This window comes from Ascaphus truei, chromosome 20 (assembly GCF_040206685.1).
Source record: "Ascaphus truei isolate aAscTru1 chromosome 20, aAscTru1.hap1, whole genome shotgun sequence".
Lineage (NCBI taxonomy): Eukaryota > Metazoa > Chordata > Amphibia > Anura > Ascaphidae > Ascaphus > Ascaphus truei.
This window is the reverse complement of record NC_134502.1, coordinates 30,975,081-30,999,013: the sequence shown is the minus strand read 5'-3', so window position 1 is coordinate 30,999,013 and position 23,933 is coordinate 30,975,081. Positions and strand designations below refer to the sequence as shown.

Genomic DNA, 23,933 nt, shown 5'->3' with positions numbered 1-23,933 from the left:
CGGACTGGAGATTCTGCGGTCGCCACATATGGAGGGGGGGGGGGGGGGCTCAAAAACGGCCGCGGCCGCATCCCCGCCGTATGCGGCGACCGCGTGAAAGCAGCAAGGGCGGCGCTGTACAAGTACGGTAGAAGAAAATCCACTCACCAGGATTCGTGGAAAGAAGTGACTTAACGCGGTCCCGATGACGAGGTGAGGGGGCGCCTCACCGGGAAGGTGTAAGTGAAGGGCGGAGCAAGCTGCAGGCGTCCGGGACGCCCGGGGTACGGAAAAAAAGAGATAGAGCGGCGCTGTGCCCAGAAAAACGCGCCTCTTTCACCCGTCTGGCCCGCCCTTGTATCCTATTACCGTACCTCCTTCTCTGCCTCTCAGATCTCGCTCCTGAGGACTGCAGTGAAGCGGCGGAGGTGCGCATGTGCGAGATCTGAGAGGCAGAGAAGGAGGTAATAGGATACAAGGGCGGCCAGACGGGTGAAAGAGGCGTGTTTGCGCTACCGCTCTGATAGTCTTGGAGACAGGGAGGGCTGGGCAGGCAGGGAGAGCTGACCAATCCAAGCAGGCTTTGTATACAACAACCAGCCAATCGCCGGTAAGGTACATCGCTTGCCGTGATTGGCTGGTTGTTGTCTACTGGGTACCACATACAGTACAGCACCAGTATCTGCACCTGTTCATACAGTATAGCACCAGTATCTGCACCTGTTCATACAGTATAGCACCAGTATCTGCACCTGTTCATACAGTACAGCACCAGTATCTGCACCTGTTCATACAGTATAGCACCAGTATCTGCACCTGTTCATACAGTATAGCACCAGTATCTGCACCTGTTCATACAGTACAGCACCAGTATCTGCACCTGTTCATACAGTATAGCACCAGTATCTGCACCTGTTCATACAGTATAGCACCAGTATCTGCACCTGTTCATACAGTATAGCACCAGTATCTGCACCTGTTCATACAGTATAGCACCAGTATCTGCACCTGTTCATACAGTACAGCACCAGTATCTGCACCTGTTCATACAGTATAGCACCAGTATCTGCACCTGTTCATACAGTATAGCACCAGTATCTGCACCTGTTCATACAGTACAGCACCAGTATCTGCACCTGTTCATACAGTACAGCACCAGTATCTGCACCTGTTCATACAGTACAGCACCAGTATCTGCACCTGTTCATACAGTATAGCACCAGTATCTGCACCTGTTCATACAGTATAGCACCAGTATCTGCACCTGTTCATACAGTACAGCACCAGTATCTGCACCTGTTCATACAGTATAGCACCAGGACATACACTACAGTATACAAATGTCCAACAGTCAAAGCCCCATCATGGCTCCACCAGCAAGAAGAAAGAAATATGAAGCCAGTTTCAAACTTAAAGTTGTAAACTTTGCCATGGAACATAATAACTGCGCTGCTGCAAGACAATATGGAGTAACAGAAAAGATGGTTCGGGACAGGAAAGCAAATGAAAAAGCATTAAAGCGTATGCCACGGGGTAAGTGTGCATTAAGAAGAGGCACCCCACATTGGCCAGAACTCAGAAAACATGTAGCAGACATGGTGAATGAGCATCGCCAAAACGGTTATGTAGTGACACGAAATAAAATACGTTTGTTTGCACTTCAGTGGGCCAAATCTAACCCAGATCACAGCAACAGATTTAAGGTCACTGTATCCTGGTGTACTAGATTCATGGGAAGGCATAATATGGTACTGAGGCAAAAGACGGAAATTGCCCGAAAAATTACCTGCAGATCTTCATAGCAAAGTAAATAGTTTCCACCGATACGTAATACAACAGCGCACTAAACATGGCTATGCGTTAAGTAGTATTGGAAATGTGGATGAAACTCCAATGAATTTTGATATGGTTGGAAATAAAACTGTCCATCAAAAAGGTGGAAAAACAATTTTAATTAAAACAACAGGACACGAGAAGTCCAGTTTTACAGTGGTACTAGGATGCACAGCTGATGGCGCCAAGCTGAGACCAATGATTATTTTTAAAAGAAAAACAATGCCGAAACTCAAGTTCCCTGTTGGTTGTTTTGTACATGTGAATGAAAAAGGCTGGATGGATGAAGAAGGGGTAAATCTATGGCTTGATAATGTATGGAGCAGGCGACCAGGTGGACTTATTCAAAAATGTAGTCTACTGGTGTGGGATATGTTCAGGGCTCATTTAACTCCCAGCACCAAGCAAAGGCTTGCAAGACTAAACACAGATGCGGCAGTTATTCCTGCAGGATTGACATCGTTGGTACAGCCACTGGATGTGTGCCTAAACAAGCCATTTAAAGATCGCATTGGAGAACAGTGGAATGAATGGATGGTTAGCGGCGAAAAGTCATTCACAAAAGGAGGAAACATGCGTGCTTCCACAGTTGGATGTTTTGTGCAAGTTTGTCATAAAAGCCTGGAATGATATTGATGCAGAAACAGTAATCAAGTCTTTCAAGAAGTGTGGCATATCAAATTCATTAGATGGTATGGAGGACAACTACTTGTGGCAAGATGAAGAGGAAGCCGAAGCTGAGACCACACCATCTGCTACGGAATTCGATCCATACGATGACTGCCTTACAAATGTATCACAAGATGTCATTGATGTACTTATGATATCAGATGACGAACAGGAGGATTTTGAAGGCTTTTACAGGGAAACTGTCACGCCAGCAAAACCTGTAAAAATACCATAGCTTGCAGTTATGATGGGCGTTGCTAACTCGCCAGGGACTTGCCCGGCACTTGCTCTCTCTCTATTGTTTGTTATCTTCCTCCTATCATCATCAGTTCCAGTTTGGTTGACAGCTTAGAAAACAAACTGCATGGCAGCTCGCATGGGTTTATTGTCTTATCCTTCCTTTCAGCTTTAGAGTGAATTAGGAAAAGTTTAATCCACTTGCACTGTTCTATGTTTACATGTTTGATGACAAACAGCCTTATGTTTATAAGTGACAGTTTTCCTGCTAAGTACCTGCATGTCATAAGAATTTGAATTAAAATTACCATATTGAAATCAAATCTGATGTTTTTTTACGGCGAGTATATCCCAAACTCTATATTTTAACTGGAAAAGTTGGGGGTCGTCTTATACGCCGGAAAATACGGTATATATATATGTGTGTATATATATATATGTGTGTATATATATATGTGTATATATATATATATATATATATATATATATATATATATGTGTATAAATATATATACATGTAGAGGTATCAGTACCGTGTTAGCCGAGCTTTATAATCAAAAAATAAATAGATGATACCGTTCTGTGGCTAACGAAATGCTTTTATTTGTGCGAGCTTTCGAAATACACTGATCTCTTCTTCCGGCGATGTTACAATGAATGAAGGAAGCAAAGGGTATACTTAAAAACAGTGTCTCTTTAGAGATAAACATGTCATATTCAAGTCAATATAAGCCAATGTTACACATGTAGCCAGCTTTATTTTACCAACGGATAACACAGAATGTCACATTATAAATGAGAATATCACCGTTTTTCCATATGATTAAATGGCAGTGATAACGCAGAATATAACAGAATATCCCACCACAATGTGCCAGGGATAGTAATAACCCTTTCTACACCTGTACATGTACCGGAACCAGCACACAGCTTTCTGGGGGAGAGGGAGCGGCTCAGTGAGTAACGACACTGACTGGCACGGAGAGTTTGAATCAGGGAAGCCTGATTCAATTCCAGGTGTCAGCTCCTTGTGACCTTGGGCAAGTCACTTTATCTCCCTGTGCCTCAGGCACCAAACACATAGATTGTAAGCTCCATGGGTCAGGGACTTGTGCCTGCAAAATGTTTCTGTAAAGCGCTAGATACATCTAGCAGTGCTATACAAGAACATGTTATTATTATTATTATTATTATTATTATTATTATTATTATTATTATCTAACTATACATTGACTCTTCCCATTGGGGAGGCAGGACATCCTGATATAAATCTTATCAGGAAGAGGTAATCTGTCCTCATACTAAGCAGTGACTTCTCCCGAGGTCCCTACACAAATTCAATATTAATCTTATCATCTATACAGTACAAAGAGGTTCATATGTTGGGTTACCTCCCTTTCCTTTCATGCCAGAAATCCGTTGAATATTGAAACCATCTCCTCAGAGCTGCCCCGATCTCCTGGTTCCTCAGGCTGTATATGATGGGGTTAAAGAAGGGAGTCACCACCGTGTACAGCAGAGATAGGACCTTGTTTATGTTAAATGTTTGTCCTATGGATGGAATAGCGTAGACAGTAATCAGTGTCCCATAATATGTACAAACAACTGTGAGATGGGAGCTGCAGGTGGAGAAGGCTTTCTGTCTCCCAGTGGTAGATGGGATCCGGAGGATGGTGAGGAAGATACATACGTAGGTCACAATGATGAACACAAATGGCAAGAGGGCTACAGGGAAGGCTAGCACAAAGCTGTCAATTTCTATGAGGGAGGTGTCTGAGCACGAGTGATTTACAAGAGGAGCAAAATCACAGAAGAAATGGTCAATGACATTGGGGCCACAGAATTGTAACTGACCGATCGGAAGAATTAAGATTAATGTCACCGCAAGACCTAAGAGCCAAGACCAGATGACCAGCTGGAGGCGAAGCTTCAGATTCATAATGGTGATGTAACGCAACGGGTGGCAGATGGCCAAGTATCGGTCATAGGACATCACAGTGAGAAGGAAACACTCTGTAGCCCCAGTGCAAGTAAAGAGGTGAAGTTGACTGACACAGCCAGCAACAGACATGGTGCCACCTTCTCTCCATATGAGGCGTAGCATGTTGGGGACAATAACCGTGGTGAGCAGGATGTCAGTTAGGGACAAGTGAGCAAGGAAGAAGTACATGGGAGAGTGGAGTTGGTGACTGGTTGACACCAATGCGATGATCAGGAGATTACTACTTATGGTCATAATGTAAGTCACGAGGAACACAGTGAAGAGTAAAATCTTGAAATTGTGAAGATTCTGGAATCCAAGAAGCAGGAATTCTGTGACTATTGTGTGATTGTTCCCAAGCATCGCCTGAGGACAGGGGAAACACAAATTAGAAATCACAACATTTGTGATATCCTGAGATGAGACATGGTTAGAGGTTACATTACACACCTCCCCCTCCCACACCCCCTTTATTGCTGCCTCACCTTTACCCCTGCACCGCCATCTCCTTTCCATTCATATTGTCTCTACTACACCCTTTCTCCGATACCCCATATTTCTCACTGCCCGATATCTTTGTAAATACTTTACCCTTCATATTGTCTCACTGCACCCTCGATATGTGCAAGGCTCCCTATCTCCATTCTTTCATGTCCAGTCCTGAAAAATAGCTTCAATATAGAACATTTCCATAGTCTGGATCATGAGTCATGAGTACAGATGCAGAAGGCTTCATTGTTCCTTCCCATAACACGAACTCATTATATAAGACTTTCCACAGGGCTCAAAGGTAGGGTAGAATGTCCCAACATCCTGTATCCCACAATACCCAACACAGAGGGGACAATAAAGCCTACTACATCTGTACATCACCCACTGTAGCTGTTACTAACCATCTTGGGCAGGCTTTGATACCCACTGATCTACTGCTGTATCTGTAAGTTTCCCCAAACAAAACATAGCAATACCTGATTAATGGATTATTGGCATTTAACAAAACTGTGAGAAAATAATAATAGACGGAATCAAAGCAATTTTTTATTTGCGTTGATACTGTACATAGGTCCCAATGTCATGTAAACACAGCTATTTTTAAAGAAAATATTTTCCCTCCCTTCCCAATACCTTTGTCACTCCTTTACTCCCAATATATGCAAAGCTGCGTCTCTCCGGCCTTTCAAGGTTAGTCTTGAAAAACAGCTTCTAGATAAAACATTTCCATCGCTTGGACTTATGGCTGCAGATGTAGAAGGCGTCATTGTGCTGAACCTTCAGATAACACACAATATGTTGGTGCAAAATATCCCAACATATCCCCTAATATTCCACTGGAAAGGAACGATGAAGCCTGATTTATCTGCACCTCTCCCCACACCCACTGTGACATTTACTAACCATCTCGCTGTAAGCCAGGCTGTGATACCCACCGAGCTCCGGCTGTACCTGTAAGTTTCCCACCATAACATACTAATAACTGGAACATTCGCTTCTTACATTTGAGAAAAGTTTGAGAAAATAATAATACAGGGAATCCCAATGTAATATCATCACAGCTAATTTTTATATATATAGGCTATGTAGGTAAAATGCTCATTATTATACAGATGTGCCGACGACTATTCTAAAACTTGCCTTGGAAAATCTGGGGCTATCACCAACACAAGATCCAGGTACATGCTGGGTTCATACTGGGTTCATGCTGGGTACATGCTGGGTACATGCTGGGTACATGCTGGGTACATGCTGGGTACATGCTGGGTACATGCTGGGTACATGCTGGGTACATGCTGCAACATTTCAGTGACATTTCTACAGAGACTAATGGCCCATCGGATTAACACAGCAGGGTTCCCTGGCAGTCCCATTCTGTTTGAATGGGACTGCCATGGACCCCTGGTGTTAATCCGATGGGCCATTAGTCTGTCTGCAGAAATGTCACTGAAATGTTGCAAAAAATTGTTTAGAACAGCTCATCCTGATATATTAATAATTAATCTATTGAAATGTTGCAGCACGTACCCAGCACGTACCCAGCATGTACCCAGCATGTACCCAGCATGTACCCAGCATGTACCTGGATCTTGTTGGTGATTGCCCCAGATTTGTTTTAGAATACTCGTTGGCACTACAGTAGAACCACCCCTACTGCAATTCATACGAATTCAACTTACCACAGTATCCCACGCTTTCCACCAGCTATAATAACCACAGCAATTATTAGACTCAGTCAGTATCAGGCTCAGCTTTCTCAGGGAACCACATTAGCCTTCCCTGGTAAACGTCCTCAGTGAGATGTATGCAGCATCGTGATAAGTCTTTGTGGTATAATTCTCTGTGCTTCTTGTTGACCCTACAATACGGGAGCTTCTCCTAACGCCGGGCAGCGTGTCTGACAGTGGCAGGCTGTAATGTTTACTACACTCAGATTGATAGATCTTTTATACTTTTTATGCAGTTAACACAATCCTTGACAATCCATGATTCTCATTGTACAGAATCCCATGGAGACTTCATCAGAACGAGTCAACGTAATTCAGGGAGGAAAACATCAACTCCCAGTCCCAATTAAGTTAATAGACTTACATCACATTGCTACAGTTTGGTATCTTCATCTTGCAGATAATTTAACCGTTCGCCGGCCAGATTAATTTCAGGTTGGGATACTGAAGACAGCTGAGCACTGTTGGCTTTTGTTGATTTTCCTTCTTGTTTGTTGATGTCTTACTTCTGTTGATTTGTGCTTTTCCATAAGACATTAGGGGCTCGAATAAGAGCAGGCTAGTAATAGCGATGTTGGGAAAATATCAGCCCTGTGCCTGTGGTATTTGGGTGTGTGAGACTGGTCTTGGAGTTTGGAGCTAAAGAGTCATTAGCATATGGTCGAAAATGGTCACAATGAGGTCTTAGATTTGCATGCGTGTAAATGTGCATGTGTCACGCCTGTCTCAAATGTATGATTGTGCATAATAATTACCTATATGTAATGTCATCGCATATTTTCCTCATCATCATGCGTAATTAAAAGGGCAACCTGTGGAGCATCTCGTCATCTGGTGTCCAGAACAGACTTATTTGGGCCTTATAACTTCTGCCACTTCTTCTCCCGCTTCTTGGTCTATTATACTGCAAAGTATTCAGAAAGTCCCGCACTTGTAGACAAGGGGCAGCATGATTTAGTTGCAAGGAGGTTGTTCCCCAGGGTGATGGGCTAAGTGTCACTTGGGGGTTTGTTAGTCTTTCCTGTACACCTCACTTCCTTGAAGAATTTGTGCCCATCCATTGGAGCGGGTGAAGTGTCAAAGAATTTAGGCCTGTGGAGGCTGAGAAACCCTATCTGAGGTTGCCATCGGGCAACGGGGAGTGGCTTGTAGGACAGAGGAGCATACAGAAGTGCGTCGTTGATAGCGCTCTGAGAAGAATCAGGCCATCGAGAACCAGAGAGGATCATGGTGGGGATGATGGGTGAAGAGGTTACTGAAGGTGCAAGCCAGGGAGGTCTTCTGTTGGAGCAGGGAAGAGGTGATGAGCATTGCTTAAGAACGGGGTGGGTGGCACTGCAGGAGTAATGGCTGGCAGTGGCCAAAGAAGTCCAGGGGAGGCAGCACAGGACAGGAGAGGCATGAGAAGACGCACTGATTTGCTGGTGGACAGTGGCCTCAGCAGTGTGTGAGGCTGTGCAAGTTTGCTTCCCTAAGTGTGGCCTTGGGCAGCGGCGCTCCTTTCTGCCGGAGCAGCTGAGCACAGATAGATGGAGTAAGCAGATTGAGTGTCTACGAGAAGACACAGTGGGTCTCCTCAGAACAGAGCCAGGCTCATATAGGTGCCACAGGTGGTTGGTAAGGAGAGACTTTGGGGTAAGAAGGGTAAGGAGGGTTTAAGGAGTGGGGTAAGGGGGTTTGTGAGAGTGTGGGGGGGGGGGGGTGGGTGGAGGGGAGTTCTTGGAGGAATAAGGATTGTGGTGGGCTCATGGTCCTAGTTTTTGGGTGGAGGCAGGTGGTCAGGGCTCCAGGGAGATCGGGATGTTGCCTTAGCTTCCCAATGTCCTGTCTAGTGTGGTTGGGCCAAGTAGTGTGGCAATGAGTCGAGTAATGCAAGGATGGGCCCAGAGTGGCGGTCATGGTGGTCAATTTACTGAATTGGGGGCAGTGGAGATGCCGCTGGGTCTCAGACTGTATCTGGTGGTACAGGTGCAAGTTCATGTACAGTAGTGTACAGGAGGCAGCGGAGGGTGGTTTTGGTGAAGAGGCTGTATTATTTATTTTAAGCCCGCCCCTCCCCACTTCCCAAGCTAGTAGGTCCTTTCATTCTATTGGATATGGACCCAATGTTGGTCTTTCTCCCTCCTAATAGAGGTTAATGAGAATTTTAATCCTTATAGAGGTATATTAGTATTTTATCTGGTAGTGTTAGGACTTGCGAACGGGTGTCTGCCTTGTCATGGCTCGCAAGCTTACAACGCTTTGGCCAAAAGGTTAAACCCCAATGACCCTTTTTCAAGAGAACATATAAGAATTTTACTGTGTATTTCTGTCATATTGGATGTAGCATTGGGCTTCTCTGTCGTTTGTTGTATTATTTAGGCCCCAGGGTATTTATTTATTAACTGGGGTTCAGAGAGGGAGGCTAGTAAAGGGGGGCTATTCTTGGAACATGGGGATGACTCGCCAATGTCCCGGTGTGACAGGAGGGGGTAACCAGGCTATACAATAAAGGTCAAGCCCGTTTTGTTTACCCCTGCTCTGTGTATAAGGGTCCAAGAGTGTTAGCTCTTGGGTCCAGTAACATTGTACCATTCCAATGAACTGTGTGTAATAAAAGCATTTTTTTTAATGTTTTTCCCTTTCCGGGCGTGCAATCAAGCAGGGATTGCTAGGGTAAGAGTTGCAATGGGGGTTTTGTGGAGGAACCGTTGACAGAATGTGCCAAGGAGGTTGGGGTCCGGAGTTGCCTGTTCCCCTTTAAACGTACCCGGGAATCATGTCTGACTCTCGGATACATGTAGGCACATTGTCCCAGCAATACCTGCCATTAAAAATGCAAGCACGACTCACCACTAGGGTAACCTGCTTCCGCACAGTCCAGAAAGGAGAATGAGGTGAATATACAGACCGCAGCAACAGAGATACTTTATCCGTCTGCTTGTCAGTGGTCCCAGAGTCCTGACCCTTCTCCTCCTCACGATCAGTGAACTGCCTCACTTCCGCGTCAGGTGACTCGTGACGTCGGCGCGGGTCATCGATCAGTGGGAGAACTACGAGGGGTTCTCGGCTTCCTCCTCAAACTCGGCGATTCAGACACTCTGCAAACAGCAACCTGTAGTCTCTCAGCAACCTACAGTAGTGCCAGCTCCCAACCAGCACTGTACAGCAACCAGAGCAACCAGAGCAAAAGGAGAGAATAGAGAGAGATCTAAGAAAGATAGAGTTCTTTCACCCATGAAAGACAAAGGGGCCCCACGGATTACCAGAAGAGGTAAGCGAGGGGGGATCAATAGACAGAAGAACGGACAGATATGGTTCCCCACAACAGAGACATTAAAAGAAGTGGGTATATTCAATCTGTCCTCTAAAATTATAAACAATGAACATATGCATGTTTTAAAGAAAGGACTGTCTTTAGCACTCTCTAGCAAACCCAAATTATTTGATTTGTTTATTGATTTGAAAAAATTTATTAGAAAGATGACATTAAAACGCCATTATTTTAAATTACAAAATTTTAATATCAACAATGAATGCAAAGGTTCGGCCACTGAGGACTTGGATTTGAATTTATCTTATTATGAATTAGAAAATTCATTAGCAGAATTAGAAGATTTTACTATTCATGATACACTAACGGATAATGCAACCATAAATCTTATAGAGGCTGACATAAAACACACAGGGTTTAGACCGAAGTCCATTTTCAATCCAGTCCAATCGAAGGGGACCTTTTTAGATACCTATTTTGCACTAGTTTATAAAGATTTTAAGTTAATGTGTGAGAAAGATTTTAACATCAAAACAATGAAGAACAATTTATTTAAATGGGAAGAAAAAGCTTTAGAAGATTTGAAAAATGATACAAGTATAATAGTCAAACAGGCGGATAAAGGGGGAGGAATAGTTGTTCAAAATAGGGAAGATTATATTAAAGAAGGTCTGCGATTAATTAATGATACAACAACCTACCAATTGTTGAAAAGGGATCCCACAACAGACTTTCAAATTGATTTAGAAACAATGCTTAAAGAAGCGCTTGCTGTGGGTATACTAAATAAGAAAGAGTATGGTTATCTCTCAATAACTTACCCTAAGATCCCCTTTGTGTATCACTTACCTAAAATCCACAAAAATCCGATCCAACCCCCAGGACGGCCCATAGTGGCGGGCATAGATAGTCTTACATCTAATCTTTCAAAGTATGTAGACTCTTTTCTAAAAGATTATGTGGTTGAGCTCCCTTCCCATATTAAAGATACCACTCACGTACTTAATTTTATTCAACCAATTCAATGGCAACAAGGATTTATTTGGGTCACATGTGATGTGGAATCATTATATACCAACATATCACATAAAGACGGAATGTTAGCCATTGCCCATTTTCTAACTAGGGATACATCTATATCTGCCCCACAGCGAGAATTTATTTTAGACTGCATACAATTTATATTGACTAGGAATTATTTTAAATTTTGTGACTCCTTTCATCTTCAAACAAAGGGAACTGCCATGGGGACATCCTTCGCTCCCAGTTATGCGAACCTTGTGATGGGCTACTGGGAGGAATTATGTATATGGCATAACAACCCCCATTTGGCAAATTTAGTTTTATTCAAACATTTTATACTGTAGATGATATTTTAATTATTTGGAGAGGCAGCCTAGTAGAATTAGAAGGATTTTTAGGTTATATCAATTCCAATTGTTTTAATTTAAAATTTACGTATGATCATAGTCCGACTAACATAGTGTTTTTAGACTTGGTGCTAACTAGCAATTCCGACAATGAGATTATCACTACAACGCATTATAAAAAGGTGGATAGTAATACATTTCTGGATGCTGCCAGCAAACACCATCCAGGATGGATTGCAAATATAGCTTACAGTCAGTTTTTAAGAATCAGACGTAATTGTAACAAAAGGGAAGATTTTATTAAACAATCTGGATTATTAAGAACTACATTTTTAAATAAAGGTCACAATAAATATAACATTCAACAGGAGTATGAGAGGGCACTTAATATGGAAAGATCACACACATTGCAAAAGAATATAAAAAAGACTAACAAAGATAGTCAAGAAGTGCTATTTATTACCCAATTCAATGGTGCATCAGTACAGATTAAAAATATATTAAGTAAACATTGGGACATTCTAAAATGTGACCCTCTCTTAGCACCATCCATATCAGAACGACCAAAAATAGTCTACAAGCAAGCACGGACGTTTAAAAATATATTGGCACCATCTAAATTAAGGAAAATTAAGCCTCTTGGTAATACTAATTTGTTATCATCTCAAATTGTGGGCAATTATTGCTGCGGGGGAAGGTGTATCACCTGCAAGCACATTAACACTGGGGACATCTCTTTTAAATCCAAGCATTCATTGAAATCTTATCCGATAAAACTTTAATTAATTGTAAAACAACTTTTATAGTATATTTATTAGAGTGTGAGTGTGGCCTGCAGTACATAGGTAGAACTAAAAGGAGTCTTAAAAATCACTTCCTGGAACATAGGAACAACATTATTAAAGGGATGATGACACATAGTGTTCCTAGTCATTTTTATTTTAAACATAATAAAGATCCTGCCAAATTAAAAATCACAGGCATAGAACACATAGGACCTAATGACCATGGAGGGGACAGGGTGTTGAGACTTAGACAAAGAGAGACGTATTGGATACATCAGCTCAATACCCTGTCCCCTTTAGGGCTTAATGAAGAAATCGATATGGCTGCATTCCTGTGAGTAAAGAAATAATTAACAAAGTGCAAAATGATAAATTTTATTATAAGTAATTGAAAGTTTTTATATGTGTACAATGTATTTTATTATTGATGTAATGGTGTTAGCTTTTAGTATTCACAGAGCTTTTATCATTTTTTCTTACCAATTTTACAACTGATTAATAAAGATAGCAATTTTAGGTAACCATTTCTAACAATACCCCCCTTTTTTTAATTATATAGTATTGTAACTATTTAATTAACAAATTATACAATTAATAGAAACCCCTGTTCATCCAACATGTATTCATATGGGGATACTGGAAGCATACACCAATAGGCACTGATTAAATCAATGTATTGCATTAATTAATTAACTAATGCACAACCCTATATATATCCTCTGTAAGCAACCAGCAATGAAAGCGCCCCTGACGAAGAAAACATAGTTCTTGAAACGCGTAGGGCAGACATTGCTCTGGTTGCTGTACAGTGCTGGTTGGGAGCTGGCACTAGGTTGCTGAGAGACTACAGGTTGCTGTTTGCAGAGTGTCTCAATCGCCGAGTTTGAGGAGGAAGCCGAGAACCACCCGTAGTTCTCCCACTGATCGATGACCCGCGCCGACGTCACGAGTCACCTGACGCGGAAGTGAGGCAGTTCGCTGATCGTGAGGAGAAGGGTCAGGACTCTGGGACCACTGACAAGCAGACGGATAAAGTATCTCTGTTGCTGCGGTCTGTATACCAGTACCGATATGCCTATACCAACTACACTGTTGTAAGTGTTTTTAACCGTATTTGATTACTCATAAATTTGACTATACTACTCTATGGGCCTTGCGCTTTATTTCTCTTTTTTTCCCTTGTCTACAGTTTCTTCTGGTTCCGAGGTTGGTTCCAGGAGCAAAGAAGCAGCATACCCATATTTCTTGTGAACGGACTCCATATGTTGGGACACACATTTTTTGGAACTCTTCTAATTTTAAGTACTGATTTTATTATTTTTTATTATATATTTTTTGTAGCCAACTGTTGTTAATAGTGTGTTATTCCCATTCATTTTATGCGACAAATGTATGTATATGTATAATTAACCTGTTAGTAAGAGCGCTGGTGGACACAGTGGGTAAGAGAAGGGTTAACACCCTTCTAGACCCTGACTGTGTTTAACTTAATCACATCATATCCACAGGGATGAATATGTAATCCTGTAGCTGAGGGAATCCCTAGGTTAAGGGGGGTACCCCAGCTTGTGCCAAGGTGACCTGCAACCAGTATAGGGTTTGTGGGTTCCCCAATCGTATATAAAGATGGGGGCGGGGGGACTCTGAGAGTCCAAACTGAGTCCAAGGGAAAGTTTGTGGGGGATATAGCAGATAGAAAGAGAACAACAAAATGTTTTCCTTTTCTGTTCCCAGTCCCCCAAAACACAGAAGGGTATTAAAATATACTTTATATAATGTAATATGCTTTTTACATTCAGAACTGATGTTCAAACAGGCTGCCCGAGCTAACCCATAGGCGCCGGTAAGTCTGCTAGACATCGGAGTTCAAAGCAGCCAGAGGATGCTGTCATGGTAGACTGGGTCTTTTAACACCATTTATATTTAAGTGATCAGTCACAGGGCAAAACAAGGCAGTGAAATAAAATGAGGTTTATTTTGGATAAGACCTCGGAAACACAAAAGAATACAAAATACAAAGATATACACACTTTTGGGGGTCTGGGGAATGAGATCTACCTTTCCTAGTTGCAGGGACCCACTTCCAATGGGTTTCCCCTGTCCGCTTCTCTGCTTCCGGATGTCAGAGTGCTGAGCCTCCAGCTGGTCACAGTACAACTCAACACTTCTTCCCAGATTGTCTGTCAGATGGCCCTCTCCCCTCTCCTTCCCAGAGTGGACTAGTGCTCTGATCAGCAGTGCTCCTTATATACCTCTTGGTAACTATCCTTTAACATTGAGCAAGGGTAGCCAATCAAGAGAAACAGTGCCTGGGGCTCAGAACTGGTAACTGATTCTCTTAACTAGTGCCCTTCCCTTTTTTCTGATCATATCTTTTCTATAGAACAGTTCAGCTAAAAGGATTTACAGAAACTCTCTCCATAGAAATGACAGGCACATAACTTAATTTACATTTGTAGGGCTAACATGTTTTAATTCTATTACCACACAATACCAAACTACTGTATCTAGCTGGGGGGGAATTGCTAACACAGGCATAAATACAGACATAAGGTAATTATGTAAAAGACAGGACTTAGAATTACAGCTAGCCTAAATCACATCACAGAACAATGTTGATTCACTGGGGGATTTCATTTACAGGGAATAAATTACATTTGGCTGAAATAAGCCTTACATAGCTGGCCAAGTTACATGGATTTAGGGGTAAATAGCTGGGATTTCTCTTTATTAGGTCCTCTAAGCTACCCCTACCGTCACAGATTCCCAGAAGTGTGGATAGCATTTGGTCAGCGGGGAAAGGCGGAGTACAAGGTTCCGGAGATCAATGGCAGTCCTCTGGAATGCCACTTGTTCTGCCAGACCTGTTGGAGCCTGTCCCAGTGGGTGGCATTGGGATAGCCAGGGAGAGAGGTGGCAGGCTTACGCATGTCTCTTGGCTATTTCGGATTTTCTTGCTAACCCGGCTTTTCTAGCCGGCATGGCTCTGATTGGCTGCTTGGGAAAGTTCCCACGCGTTTACTGGCTGTTCAGTTTTGTGAATGAAACCGAAAATACTATAACAATCGAGGAGCCAATCAGGTTTGGAGTCTCTGGTAGTAAGAGCGCGGGCAGGCTTTTCATAGTTGCATCTGTGTTAATAGCAGAGCAACCGGCTTCAATTTTGAGCCTTAAAAGTCCAGCTTTTTTTGGACCAAGTTCTCAGAATTTAAAGTAGCAGTTACGGCTGGGATTTTATGCCGATTTGAGTTCCAGGAGATTTGGACTGACTCGTGGTCAGGAGGGACCAAGTTGTCAGAAGAGAGCGTAGCGGTGGCGTATGGAATTTTATGCCGATTTGGGTTCCAGGAGATTCCGGGCTAAGTCCCGGTCAGGGTAAAACTCTCCCATAGAGTTCCCTGCACCTAGGAAAGTCTAGTTTTCGACCCGAGTCCCAAAGCAAGTGTGTCTTTTTGTCTGTATTTTGTGTTCCACTGTGTGTAAGTGAATTTATGCCGAATAAATTACAATTTATTTCATTATCTTGCTTTGCTCAATGAATGATCCTGGTAAAAAGGTGTAAATAACCTGGTCTCCCATGATACCTGGTTCCTTATTTATGGTGTGTTATTGTGTGTCTGTGCAGTATCTTTCTTCATGGTTTTATTGTATGTCTGTGCAGTATCTTTCTTCTTCCTGGTGTGATATTGTGTGTCTATGCAGTATCTTCCTTCTTCCAAGTATGTTATTGTGTGTCTGTGCAGTATCTTCCTTCATGGTGTGTTATTGTATGTCTGTGCAGTATCTCCCTTCTTCATGGTGTTTTGTGTGTCTGTGCAGTATCTGCCTTCTTCATGGTGTGTTATTGTGTGTCAGTGCAGTATCTCGCTTCTTCATGGTGTGTTATTGTGTGTCTGTGCAGTATCTCCCTTCTTCATTGTGTGTTATTGTGTGTCTGTGCAGTATCTGCCTTCTTCATGGTGTGTTATTGCGTGTCTGTGCAGTATCTCCCTTCTTCATTGTGTGTTATTGTGTGTCTGTGCAGTATGTGCCTTCTTCATGGTGTGTTATTGCGTGTTTGTGCAGTACCTCCGTTCTTGATGGTGTGTTATTGTGTGTCAGTGCAGTATCTTCCTTCTTCATGGTGTGTTATTGTGTGTCAGTGCAGTATCTGCCTTCTTCATGGTGTGTTATTGCGTGTTTGTGCAGTACCTCCGTTCTTCATGGTGTGTTATTGTGTGTCAGTGCAGTATCTCGCTTCTTCATGGTGTGTTATTGTGTGTCAGTGCAGTATCTCGCTTCTTCATGATGTGTTATTGTGTGTCAGTGCAATATCTTCCTTCTTCATGGTGTGTTATTGTGTGTCTGTGCAGTATCTTCCTTCATGGTGTGTTATTGTGTGTCAGTGCAGTATCTCGCTTCTTCATTGTGTGTTATTGTGTGTCAGTGCAGTATCTCGCTTCATCATGGTTTGTTATTGTGTGTCTGTGCAGTATCTTCCTTCATGGTGTGTTATTGTGTGTCAGTGCAGTATCTTCCTTCTTCATAGTGTGTTATTGTGTGCCTGTGTGGGGTCAGTCTGGTTTGAAGTTTTTGACATACAGAGAGGGGTGTTAGGAAGAGGAGGATTACATTATTGATGGAGGATGTCTTGATGGATTGGATCTTCCTTTGCCTTAAAGTAATCAACAAAGTCTTCAGGGGTTGTAATAAAAAGATAAACATACAAAGGTGCAGGAGAGAGTGAAAGGTGCAGGAGAGAGTGAAAGGTGCAGGAGAGGGACGAAGGTGCAGGAGAGAGACGAAGGTGCAGGAGAGAGACGAAGGTGCAGGAGAGAGACGAAGGTGCAGGAGAGAGACGAAGGTGCAGGAGAGAGACGAAGGTGCAGGAGAGAGACGAAGGTGCAGGAGAGAGACGAAGGTGCAGGAGAGAGACAAAGGTAGAATAAAGGAGACGTGGGTTTCGAATTGCGAGATTTAGCATAACAAATAAGTGTTATTTAGCCTAAGAGAGGGCAGCGTTAAATCAGGAAAGAAGAAATGTGTTGTGGAGGAAGTCAGCGAGAGAAGAGAAAGAGCGTGAAAGGGAAGAGAGAAAATGAAAGGGGAGAGAGAGAAAGATGGGTGAGAGACCTTCTTTGGCTAGAGTCCCAAGTGTTATTTATATCTCCTCAAACCCACCATCAAACATCATGTGGAGAGACCCTTGAGCGCAAAGAGGAGCATACTGCGGCCACATATGAGATCCTGATCTTTAGGTTGCAGGGATGGTGCGGGGACGTGAGGGACGATTGTGGCCTACGGTGGATATCACTGGACCTTCTGATCCTGCAATTATAATGAGAATTACTCTCACAATGCGATATTATCTACTACACTTGTGTGTTCCCATCTCAAGCCTTTTCTATTTTTGTACCAATACATTTTTACCGAGATTTACACCATGTTGTACGCGCACTCTCTCACTTTGTACATTAATGGCGCTACATAAATAAAGTTTGGAATAAAGGTGATGAACACAGTGAAACGCGTAGAGCCATCTTTGAGCCATCTGTAGCTTGCACAGCTGTTGAGAAACTGAAGGTGCCGAGTTCGCTACGTCTGCCTGCTGCATGCTTCCGTGTGTGCCATACCGGAAGTCGTCATCCCTGTACCGGTTGTGACGTCACACGCCATCCATCGTGATCCGGCGAGGGTCACTTGGAAGTGTAGCAGCGAGAGTCCCATCTTCCAGCGCTCTACTGCCTCAAGAAAACGCTATGTGTACATGTATTATGTACTTATTGTGAGTACATTTCTTATATTGGTTTTAACTTATAAAATCGAATTTTCGATGTACACCATGGTCTCCCGTTGTTTTCCATGAATCCCCTACTTGAGTGAGATCTCTCCTACATTACCAGTCGTTTGGGTTCCTGCAACTGCGGTGTACAACTTACCTGTTGACCTGATAAATGCTGATTTAATCCCTTACTTGGTGTAAGTAGGCACTCAATAGAGCCAAGATTATTCCTTTATTCCAAACTATATGCTATTATACGGCACTATTATTTTTTGTATTTTCTATTTTTTTGGGTGTTCCTGATACCATCGCTCCCTTCCAACACCTACATTATCTCGAGGGGAATCTGTACATATTCCCCGTAGGAAGGTTGAGAATCTGTTTTTTGTTGCACCTTACAATTTCACTGTATATGTGTATCTATCACTTTAATCACCAGCACTATTGTTTATCACCGTTCTAAATCACTTGGGTCGGCTATATAAATAAAGATATACCATACAATATATATAATTGTAATATCTAGATGATTAATATCTGTATTATTTAATATTTATAATTGTTATATCTATATATAGTAATAATAACATACATGTAATATTCAAGTCATTATAGACCTATGTTACATATGTAGCCAGCTTTATTTTACCAACAGATGTCACATTATAAAGCAGAATATCACCTTTTTCCATAGGATTTAATTAATTTATTTATTTATAAAATATTTTACCATACATGGTATGGTAACATAGACAAATAATACATGGTTACAAATACAGTTACATAAATGAACAGGGTATACATTATATACAACACATTGCATGCACAGTTAAAAAAATATATATATTATAGGCATATGAAACAGTTACAGACCAGATTAAAATGTGAGACAGCCTTAGATTTGAAAGAACTTAGACTGGTGGTGGATGTGAGAGTCTCTGGTAGGTTGTTCCAGTTTTGGGGTGCATGGTAAGAGGAGGAGGAACGTCCGGATACTTTGTTGAGCCTTTGGACCATGAACAGTCTTTTGGAGTCTGATCTCAGGTGATAGGTGCTGCATGTGGTAGGGGTGAGGAGCTTGTTCAGGTAGCTGGGTAGCTTGCCCATAAAGAATTTGAAGGCGAGACAGGAAGGTGAACTTTGCGCTTAGACTCGAGTGATGACCAATCTAGTTCTTTGAGCATTTCGCAGTGATGTGTGTTGTAGTTGCATTGGAGAAAAAAACGACAAATTGAATTGTAGAGGGTGTCAAGTTTGCTAAGGTGGGTTTGAGGAGCCGAGCCATATACTATGTCTCCATAGTCAATAATTGGCATTAGCATCTGCTGTGCGATACGCTTTCTGACCGGGAGACTTAGGGAGGATTTGTTCCTATAAAGTACCCCTAGTTTGGCGTAGGTCTTAGTTGTCAGGGTATCAATGTGCATTCCGAATGTTAAGTGGGAGTCAAACCATAAGCCCAGGTATTTAAAACTAGTGACAGGGGTTAGGGTGGTGTTAACGTTGGTTCTAATCAGGAGCTCAGTCGCTGGAAGCTTTAAAAATTTAGTCTTAGTCCCAAATACCATTGTTACAGTCTTGTCAGTGTTTAAAAACAGTTTGTTTTGGGAAATCCAGTTTTCGAGTCTCAAAAAGTCAGACTGAAGTATGTGTTGAAGGTCAGAGAGGCTATGGCTTTGTGCATATAGGATTGTGTCATCTGCATACATGTGTATTGAGGCTTCCTGACAAGCTGTGGGAAAACCATTAATGAACACTGAGAAGAGTAGGGGCCCCAGAACAGAGCCTTGCGGGACACCACAGGTGATATCCAGGGGGTTGGAGTTAGAGCCTGAGATGGACACATGTTGGGATCTTCCTGATAGGTAGGACTGAAACCAGTTTAAAGCATGCTTCCCTATTCCAGAGCTCTGGAGTTTGTTAAACAGGATAGCATGATCAACAGTATCAAAAGCCTTTGCAAAATCTAGGAATACTGCACCAGTGAGTTGTCCCCGTTCCATTCCACACTGGATCTCATTGCAAACTTTTAGCAGGGTAGTTACGGTGGAGTGTTTGGGACGAAAGCCAGATTGGAATTGGCTAGGTAAATTTGTCTTGGTATAGTAATTGCTTAATTGGGAGAGGACACATTAATGGCAGTGATATCACAGAATATCACAGAATATCCCACCCTAATACGCCAGTGAGAGTAATAACCCTTTCTACATCTGTACATGTACCGGTACCAGCACACAGCTTTCTGATCATCTAACTATACAGTGACTCTTCCCATTGGGGAGGCAGGACATCCCGAGTCAAATATTATCTGGAAGAGGTCATCTGTCATCAGTGACTACTCCCGAGGTTGCAAAACAAGGGGATGTGAGGGAAAGGTGAAGGGGTGAGGTGGGGAAGTGGATTGGGCGCTCCCTGGTGAACCAATATTGTTGTTGGGAATACAACTAATAACACACAATATAACACCAATAGTGAAATAGTGAAAAAATAAATGTGTGTAAAAGCAGCTCAACTTCCTCTGATGGGACAGTTCCAGGTCCCAGAAGGGTAGATTGTTTCTTGGAGATGAGGAGGAGCGCAGGTAGGTGTAGCAAAATATGCAAAAAAGAATAACAAATATATAGTGCAGATGGTAAACACTGTGTAAGTAGATGTAATCTATAGAATAGAACTCACATAAATCGCAGAAAATATCACGTGTCAGAGATCCTTCTCTCTCTGACTGGAGCCCTTTAAATGGTAGCAGGGAAATCCCTCAAGGCACGGATATGTATGGATAAGAAGAAAAGCCACAATAGTGCATACTATTCCAAACTCTACGCGAAGAGAGAGAACAAGCTCTGAAGGACTGGCAGAACTCGGTCTACCATCTGCACTATATATTTGTTATTCTTTTTTGCATATTTTGCTACACCTACCTGCGCTCCTCCTCATCTCCAAGAAACAAACTACTCCCGAGGTCCCTACACAAATTAAATATCAATCATCTTACTTTCTATACAGTACAAAGAGGTCCATATTTTGGGTTACCTCCCTCTCCTTTCAAGCCAGAAATCTGTTGAATTGTGAAACTTTCTCTTCAGAGCTGCCCCGATCTCCTGGTTCCTCAGGCTGTATATGATGGGGTTGAAGAAGGGAGCCACCACCATGTAGAGCAGCGATAGGACCTTGTTTATGTTAAATGAGTGTTCTTTTGATGGAATAGCGTAGATAGTAATTAGAGTCCCATAATATGTGCAAACAACCGTTAGGTGGGAGCTGCAGGTGGAGAACGCTTTCTGTCTCCCAGTGGTGGAGGGGATCCTGAGGATGGTGAGGAAGATACACACATAGGTCACTATGATGAAAGTAAATGGTAAGAGGGATACAGGGAAGGATAGCACAAAGATTTCAATTTCTAAATAGGAGCTGTCTGAGCACGAGTGTTTTACAAGAGGTGCAAAATCACAGAAGAAATGGTCAATAACATTGGGGCCACAGAACTGTAACTGACTGATTGGAATAATTAAGATTAATGTCACCACAAAACCTAAGAGCCAAGACCAGATGACCAGCAGGAGGCAAAACTTGACATTCATAATGGTGGTGTAACGCAACGGGTGACAGATGGCCAGGTATCGGTCATAGGACATCACTGTGAGAAGGAAACACTCTGTAGCCCCAGAGCAAGCAAATAAGTGAAGTTGACTAATGCAGCCGGCAACAGACATGGTGCCACCTTCTCCCCATATGAGGCGAAGTATGTTGGGGACCATAAATGTAATGAGCAGGATGTCAGTTAGAGACAAGTGGGCAAGGAAGAAGTACATGGGAGAGTGGAGTTGGTGACTGGTTGATACCAATGTGATGATCAGGAGATTACTACTTATGGTCATAATGTAAGTCACGAGGAACACAGTGAAGAGTAAAATCTTGAAACTGTGAATATTCTGGAATCCAAGAAGCAGGAATTCTGTGACTATTGTGTGATTGTTCCCCAGCATCGCCTGAGGACGGGGGAAACACAAATTAGAAATCACAACATTTGTGATATCCTGAGATGAGACGTGGTTAGAGGTTACATAACACATCTCCCCCTCCCACGCCCCCTTTTTTGCTGCCTCACCTTTACCCCTGCTCTCTGCTCACAACTGTCTCCTTTCCATCCATATTGTCTCTACAGCTCCCTTTCTCCTATACCCCATATATTCTCAGTGCCCCCTATCTTTAGAAATACTTTACCCTCGATATGTGCAAGGCTCCCTATCTCCATGATTTCATGTCCAGTCCTGAAAAATAGCTTCCAGATAGAACATTTCCATAGTTTGAATCATGAGTCATGAGAACAGGTGCAGAAGGCTTCATTGTTCCTTCCCCTAACACGAACTCATTATATAAGTGTTTCAACAGGGTTCAATGGATGGACAGAATGTCCCAACATTCTGTATCCCACAATACCCAACACAGAGGGGACAATAAAGCCTTCTACATCTGTACATCTCCTCACACCCACTGTGGCAGTTACTAACCATCTTGGTCAGGCTCTAATACCCACTGAACTCCTGCTGTATCTGTATGTTCCCGAAACATAGCATACCAATACCTGATTATTGGGTTATTTGCATTTAACACAACTGAGAAAATAATAATAGATGGAATCAAAGCAATTTTTTATTTGCGTTGATACTGTAAATAGATCCCAATGTCATGTAAACACAGCTATTTTTTTAAATTAACATTTTCCCTCCCTTACCCTGTGTCACTGCATTACCCCCAATATATGCAAAGCTGTGTCTCTCCGGGCTTTCAAGGTTAGTCTTGAAAAACAGCTTCTAGATAAAACATTTCCACCGCCTGGATTTATGGCTGCAGATGTAGAAGGTGTCATTGTACTATATCTAAAAATAACACACAATATGTTGGTGCAAAATATCCCAACATATCCCAACATATCCCCTAATATCTCACTAGAAAGGAACGATGAAGCCTGATTTATCTGCACCTCTTCCCACTCCCACTGTGACATTTACTAACCATCTGACTGTAAGCCAGGCTGTGATACCCACCGAGCTCCGGCTGTACCTGTACGTTTCCCAACATAACATACTAATAACTGGAACATTCGCTTCTTACATTTGACAAAACTGAGATAATAATAATACAGGGAATCCAAGCAAATCTATATATTTATTGATATATAGATCCCAATGTAATATCAGCACAGCTATTGCTATGTAGGTAAAATTCTCATAATTATATAACCACCCCTACTGCAAATCAGATCAATTCAACTTACCACAGAAAACATCTCGTTCCACCAGCTATAATCCCCACAGCAATGATTAGACTAAGTTAGCATCAGGCTCAGCTTTCTAAGGGAACCACATTAGCCTTCCCTTGTAAATGTCCTCAGTGAGATGTAAGCAAGCAACGTGATAAGACTTTGTGGTATAATTCTCTGTGCTTCTTGTTGACCCTACAATACGGGAGCATCTTCTAATGCCGGGCAGCGTGTCTGACAATGACAGACTGTAATATTTACACCTTTGATATTGATCTTTTATACTTTTTATACAGTAAACACAATCCTTGACAATCCATGATACTCATTGTACAGAATCCCATGGAGACTTCATCTGAACGAGTCAACGTAATTCAGGGAGGAAAACATCAACTCCCAGTCCCAATTAAGTTAATAGACTTACATCACATTGCTACAGTTTGGTATCTTCATCTTGCAGATAATTTAACCGTTCCCCTGCCAGATTAATTTCAGGTTGGGATACTGAAGATAGCTGATCACTGTTAGCTTTTGTTGGTTTTCCTTCTTGTTTGTTGATGTCTTACTTCTGTTAATTTGTGCTTTT

General features: G+C 42.3%; 2 protein-coding genes across 2 annotated transcripts; both read right to left on the bottom strand.

Annotated features, from left to right (window-relative positions):
* Positions 1–2,786: 2,786 nt before the first annotated feature.
* LOC142471179 (olfactory receptor 5P66-like) lies at positions 2,787–5,062 on the bottom strand. Its single transcript, XM_075577968.1, has 2 exons — positions 4,110–5,062; positions 2,787–2,994 (listed from the first exon to the last, which is right to left on the bottom strand). The coding sequence occupies exons 1-2, from the start codon at positions 5,060–5,062 to the stop codon at positions 2,787–2,789; spliced, it is 1,161 nt and encodes a 386-aa protein (XP_075434083.1).
* Positions 5,063–21,113: 16,051 nt separating this feature from the next.
* Positions 21,114–23,579, bottom strand: LOC142471178 (olfactory receptor 5P66-like). The gene is made up of 2 exons (XM_075577967.1): positions 23,363–23,579; positions 21,114–22,073 (listed from the first exon to the last, which is right to left on the bottom strand). The coding sequence occupies exons 1-2, from the start codon at positions 23,372–23,374 to the stop codon at positions 21,114–21,116; spliced, it is 972 nt and encodes a 323-aa protein (XP_075434082.1). The 5' UTR covers positions 23,375–23,579.
* Positions 23,580–23,933: the final 354 nt, after the last annotated feature.

What these genes read in the sequence shown, in the direction of transcription:
- LOC142471179 (XM_075577968.1), bottom strand. Translation starts at nt 5,062, where the DNA reads ATGCTTGGGAACAATCACACAATAGTCACAGAATTCCTGCTTCTTGGA. An exon ending in TGGCATGAAAGGAAAGGGAG is followed by an intron (nt 2,995 to 4,109) that starts GTAACCCAACAT and finishes TATGACATGCAG; the next exon opens with GTACTTAGCAGGAAAACTGT.